This window comes from Leuciscus leuciscus, assembly GCF_965113295.1.
Source record: "Leuciscus leuciscus genome assembly, chromosome: 1".
Classification (NCBI taxonomy): Eukaryota; Metazoa; Chordata; class Actinopteri; order Cypriniformes; family Leuciscidae; genus Leuciscus; species Leuciscus leuciscus.
Window position 1 is genome coordinate 1,079,608 of NC_138725.1, and position 6,745 is coordinate 1,086,352.

At 35.4% G+C, this 6,745-nt stretch overlaps 1 protein-coding gene across 1 annotated transcript; it reads left to right on the top strand.

Moving 5' to 3' along the window:
- Nucleotides 1-418: 418 nt before the first annotated feature.
- fmc1 (formation of mitochondrial complex V assembly factor 1 homolog) lies at nt 419-2,551 on the top strand. The gene is made up of 2 exons (XM_082144956.1): nt 419-573; nt 2,245-2,551. The coding sequence occupies exons 1-2, from the start codon at nt 457-459 to the stop codon at nt 2,449-2,451; spliced, it is 324 nt and encodes a 107-aa protein (XP_082001082.1). The 5' UTR covers nt 419-456; the 3' UTR covers nt 2,452-2,551.
- Nucleotides 2,552-6,745: the final 4,194 nt, after the last annotated feature.

A 6,745-nucleotide genomic window follows, 5' to 3' on the forward strand; every position in this document is an offset into this window, starting at 1 on the left:
TATAAATACAAAATACTTCAAAAAAAAATAGCTTCAGAGAAACGTGATTTAAAAACAGACCTCGCGACCAAAGCAGTCCGATTACTGAACATATGACTCGTTTGAACCGACTCTTTTTAGTGAATCAAAAGGATGCGGTGCAAAAACTCTAATGTGATTCTCGAACGAATGAATCGGTTCTTTTTAGATCGAACTTTGAATGACACTTTAAAGATTTTGTATTTACCGTATAGCCTAGTTATTATTCACACTACACGGAATAGTTTTAAACGAATGTATTATTGAAATTCTCGTCATTCTGCAATGTAATTGCATTTCTTTTCCTCTACAAATATCATGTCTTGATTCATCGCTGTTCTACCACATGCACTCGACGATCGCCGTCTGTGTGTTTGATTGGTCGAGTCTGCCCGCTGGTTCTGTGTGTGTGCTCGACTCGTCGTGTCTGTCGTGAAGATGGCGGCGCTCGGTGTGTGTCGCGGGATTCTGAAGGAGATCCGGATCGCGAAGGGTTCCGGTTACAAACACACTCTCATTTATAAATATGTGCTGGAGCAGTTCAGGAGGAACCAGGTAACAGAACCGATAACGGCTGCTCGATATAACAGAGTGTGTGCGTCATGAAGAGATGCTCGATATAACTGTGTGTGTGTGTGTGTGTGTGTGTGTGTGTGTGTGTCATGAGGAGATCCACTGAAACCGAGCAGGACGAGTGTGATAATAACTAATAGTCAGATCTAGAAGAGTTCAGTTCTTTTGCGCATCATTTATCATTTAAGTTATATCCATATAATATATAATATTTACTTATATTAAATTAGAATATTATGACAAAATGTATATCTATATTACTATACTATTTAAAATATTCGACATAAAATTCTATAATATAATTTGAAAAATAAAATATTGAAATATAAAATAACCATAAATAATTAATAAAAATAAGTATTTATAATCATGAATAATATTGTATTAATATTCATTTTAATACACCAAAATGTAATTAATAATATTTATGAAAAATGTATTTATTTATTTATTATAAAATCTAAACAATTTATAATGAAGAATAATATTAATATAATATTATAAATAAATATTTTAAATATTTTAATATAAAAGTGTAATTAATAATGTCTTTATATTATTAAATTATGATAAAAGTATTATACATTAATCATATTCATAATTAAGACTAATATAATATTTCTATATTATTAAGTATTTTAATTAAGTAAATTTACTTTTTACAATTATTTTAATATAAAATAATAATATATTTATATTATAATTATGAAAAATAAAACAATTACAAGTTAATTATATAAATAATCAATTATAATGAGGAATAATATAAGTATAGTAATATAATATTTAAATATTTAATAAGTAAATGCTTTAAATATTTAATAAAATTGTAATTAATAATATATTTAGATTATAATTATGAAAAGTCAAATTAGGATAAAAGAATTCTAAATTAATTATATTCATCATTAAGTATAATATAATATATTTAAATATTTTATATTTATATATAAATATTTATATTATATATTTTACTTTTTAAAATATTTGAACATAATAAAATAATATTCATATTATAATTATGAAAAGTCAAATAATGATAAAATGTTAAATAAATATCTTACTTTTTAAAATATTTGTACATGAAATTCTAATAATATTTACATTCTAATTATGAATTAAATAATACAAATTAATTATAAATATAAATAATTATCTATAATTAAGTATAATATAAATATATTAATATGATATTTTAAGTAAATGCTTTAAATATTTGCATAAAATTGTAATGATTTATATATTTATATTATAATCATGAAAAGTAAAATTATGATAAAAGTATTATAAACTAATTATATTCATAATTAAGTATAATATAAATATAATATTTAATAAGTAAATATTTATAATAATATAATAAGTAAATATTTCACATTTGAACATAAAAATATAATTAAAAATACACTTATAATCTAATTATGATAGATAAAACTATTACAAATGAATAGATGTATAAATATATTGTGCTAATATAATATTTTCCATGAATGTTGTATGTATATCTGTACAGTGGTGTTGGGTCAGTTAGGGTCAGCGGTGAGTGTATTAATGAGGGAAACATGACCTTCAGCTCATGAAGCTGCTTTTTCCACATTAAGATCCTGCTGAATGTGATCTGTGTGTGTGTGTGTGTGTGTGTGTGTGTTTCAGGTGACCGGAGCGCAGCTGTGTCGAGCGCAGGTGGAGGCTCTGCATGCGGCGCAGTCGTACCTGTGTCTGCTGAGCTCCACACGTCTGCACCTGCATCTGCACCTGCGCTATCACTCGCCCAGAGCAGACGTGCGCATCGACCAGGCCGCCGGACTCGTGGGGCTCCGGCTCCCCAAGCAACCCGGGGGCAAGGGCTGGGAGACCTGAGGACCTGTGTGTGTGTGTGTGTGTGTGTGTGTGTGTGTGTGTGTGTGAGAGCGGCTTCATCTCTGTTCCTCTTATAATAAACAGACTCACTTTAAGATCATTATCGCTTGCGTCTCTTACTCAGTGGAAGAACCTTTCAATATGATCCGCCATTTCCAGTGCAATGAATAAACTGGACTATAAGCTGATAATTGAACGTATAAAGGTGTGTCCATGAGTTCACGTCCTCAAACTCGTAATAGAGCAAAACCGTCGGGTTTCGCAAGTAACAACTTGCACTGAAAAAACATGGTTTAAATCATACTTTTCCGACCGTTATCAGTTTGGCGTACCACAAGGCTCAGTACTAGGACCGCTGCTGTTCACTCTGTACATGCTTCCCTTAGGAGATATCATTAGGAAGCATGGCATTAGTTTTCACTGTTATGCTGATGATACTCAGCTCTATATTTCTTCACGCCCTGATGTCATCTCCAGTGGCTCATGCATATCGACTCTCACTAAAAATCAGTGGTAAAATGTGAGGAAACGCTAGATTTTTTTATTTTTATAGCTGACAAAGTTAAAGTCTAATGAAATACACTGACACCTTATTTTTGTCCTTTCAAAAGTAACTGAATGCACTACTACATATATTAGCCTACAGTAATCATAATTCTATTTAAAACATATAAATGTACATGTATATGTATAATTATGTCATTATAAAATATTTGTTTATATACACACTACAAATGCATATATTTGAAAATAATACATTTTCCACTTAAAAAAAAAAAAAACGTTCCGTACATAGCCTAGATCTACGCGCCCCCTGAACCCCCATAATAAAGATGGACAGTGACAAAAAAATTTGCACAAATTAAGCATATGTTCCATACAATTGAGGTATTATCGAGTGATTATTTAACAAATGCAAGTAAAACGGTCAAGGTTACATTTTAGACACACACACACACACACACACACACACACACATCTCTGAAGCGATAGAAAAGTCCTAGGAACCGCATCACTCGCAAGACGAAACCTGCATTGCTGTACAACAGGGCTATTTAAATACATTTGCAGGCGGGCCAAACTAGGAAATTCCAAAATTTGTGAGGGCCGGACGGACAAATTGATATCAGCTAAAGGAAATTAAAATATACTATATACTAAGGTACATAATATATGAAATAAAATAAGGTACATTATTCTTTTGGTTTTCTTTATTATTTCAACACATTCAACTTGTATTGATTAGGCCTACAACAAAGTGCAAAACTGCAAATACTGAGACATATACACAGCTTTTACCCTTAAAACAGTAAACATAAGTTATAGCTTATATAAAGCTGTCATAAGTGCAAAACTGCAACTGCAGTTTCAAGTATCAAATCTTATTTGGGGAAATAACAACATTCAAATATCCCTGAAGTATATCTTTCAGACAGTGAGTACACATTTTAAAACTAGAAAAAACATTTCAAGTGTACAGTAAGTACAAATCTGCTAACTATGTGCTGTAAACATACTCTTGATGAAAACTAACTAATAACAAGAATATTTTTTTCCTCATTTAGTTTACCTTATTTATCAGTGAGAGTATGTGACTCAGTGGGAGAAGTGACAACGATTTGCTTTTGCCATTTTAACATAATCTGGCTCATATGTGGTAAGTGCAATTCTCAGGCACTGGGATAACTTCTCATTGCTCAGGCAGCAACGTGCCTTTGTTTCGATTGCATTCATATGAGAAAAGCTAGACTCGCATGTGTAGGTGGATCCAAACATTGTCAGTATCAGCACAGACACTTTCTTAATTGTGGGGTATTTAGCCTGGCTAATATGGTTACACCAAAAGTTGATTGGACCTTCAGACTGCAAGAGCTGAGGTGTCTGACAGTGGTACTTTTTTAATAGATGAGGACACGTGGTCTTTCATTTTTTGGTCAACAATCATTTCGTCAACAACCGCCAGCATGCAGTCTTTAATAGTCTCTGACTCAGTGAAGGGCCTCTTTTTTCTCGTGAGTATCCACGCCACTCGTAGAGAGGCAATGAAAGCTCTCTCTTGTTCGGTTCAAAACCCGCCAATTGCACGCTGACTTTGCTCAAAAGAAGTTACCAGTCTGTCCATTCTACGTTGTCTCTGCACTGAGCCCTCTTGGTATTGTGCAGAAAAAGATGAATATTTTGTAGTAAAATGTCTCTTCACATTATATTCTTTGGCCACAGCCACTGATTCGTTGCACAGTAAACACACAGGTCTATCGGTCCCTCGCTTGCTTGCCGTAGTTGGCACAGTAAGTACTTCTCCGTCCATTCACTCTGAAACTTACGATTTTCTCTGTCAACTTTGCGGTTTGGCTTGGACAACGCCAGGTTAGATGCATGTGTCATAGGCAGCGTGAGAACATCGAATCAGCGAGAATGAGTGAATGACTCACCATGGAGATGACCTGCTCCACTCTAGAATCTTTGCCTGTACTCCTGTCTGTGCGCCGCGGCAGAATCGTAGATTTTTTCAATCGGGCCAAATTTGCCCCCGGGCCGCTATTTGAATAGGCCTGCTGTACAAGGCCGAAGTCCACCATTCTCCAGTTGAATGGTTGCTACACACACATACTGTAGTTTAGATGTGTCCATGGTTGATGGCCAACCATCCGCCCGCAGTCAGAGTCCAGCCCGGGCAGCATCCGAGAGTCCAGGGGAAGATGCACTGGAACTTTTGCACCACGAAAACAAATGCGCGTCCCATCATTGCCTCTCTCATCTACTACGCGATATCACAGTTTAATAATAATGCATTTTATTTAATGGCGCCTTATCATAACACCCAAGGTCACCTCACAAGCAATATACAGGTCACTGCATAAGACAATACACACAACAAACAAGCCGCATATACAGATAAAGTGCATTAAAGAGTCAATACAACATGTTATAAAAAAGCCTGTATAAAAAGATATGTCTTAAAGGAGTCATGACCTGTAATTTTCACTTTTCCACGAGAAAAAATTTATGTTATGATTGCCTAACGATTATACACTGGCCGGGAAGCCGATATTTAAAAGTGAAGCGTTTGTTTACCCCTGGGTTCGTCAACCAGCCCACGTGAACGCGCACTCAAATACAAGTCGGCGCAGGATATACCATATATGGACACCGCAGACCTATGCTGCAGGAAGCCCGCCCTGCCCCTCTCCCCCTCATATTCAGTCGAGCGCCGCCATTACTGAATTCCGATTTGAAGTACGCACTCGACCGTGAAAGATGCAGAAACGTGGTGCACACGTGAGTTGCTCTGTTGTTGAATCAGATGTTTTTTCTCTCCCAAGAACGGACCAAGCTATCAGGGACCAGTGGATTAAATTCATTTTTAATGACGCGGTTCCTACAACCCTTCCCACTGGCTTAGGTGTCTGTGCTAAACATTTTACAGAAATTGCGTTGCAATGATAAGATCTTTATTCACGCGATCAACAGACTGTCTGTCATCTGCTCAGTCAGTGCTCATCATGCTGCAACCTTTCATGTGATGGAATAGATTTAAATATAATGCTTTAAACGATAATTTTCACGATTTGTTAATCTCGATAGCTGTAATAGTAAAAACGTAGTAAAAGTTTTCGAGAGAGTTCATGTAATACTAGCTATTTCATATGCAAGCATGTCAGCCAATCACAGCAGTGGTTTTACAGAAACTAATTCGGTTTTACAGATACTAGACACGTGACTTTCAAATGAAAGATTGGTATCAAAGAGCACACCCAGGTTCCTAACCGACGACGAAGACTTAACAGAGCAGCCATCAAGTGTTAGACAGTATTCTAGGTTATTACCTGTGGGAGTTTTTTGTCCAATAATTTGAATGTCTGTTTTTTCAGACGTCTGGGCTTGAAGCTTTATTTTTCATTAGTTTAGCCACTGTTTCAAATAAATACCTAGGGTTTTGTTTATTTTCTTCTAATAGGGTTGTAAAATAAGCAGATCTAGCAGCTTTTAAAGCCTCTCTGTAAGTAATCGAGCTCTCTCTCCATGAAATGCGAAATACCTCTAGTTTTGTTTTCTTCCAGTTGCGCTCCATCTCTCCGGCTGCTCTCTTAAGGGCCCGAGTGTGCTCGTTGTACCACGGCGTTTACGACTATTTTCTTTAATCTTCTTTAAGCGCAACAGAGCAATTGTGTCTAAAGTGCTGGAAAAGAGAGAGTTAAGAGTTTCTGTCACAATATCGAGTTCTTCTAAGCTATCTGGGATGCTGAGATGATGAAACAGATCAGGAAGATTGTTAAAGGGTCATGAAACCCTA

Excerpts from the sequence above, each read along its gene's own strand:
- fmc1 (XM_082144956.1), top strand. The coding sequence starts at position 457 with ATGGCGGCGCTCGGTGTGTGTCGCGGGATTCTGAAGGAGATCCGGATC. Across the intron at positions 574-2,244 it reads AGCAGTTCAGGAGGAACCAG|GTGACCGGAGCGCAGCTGTG; the intron begins GTAACAGAACCG and ends TGTGTGTTTCAG.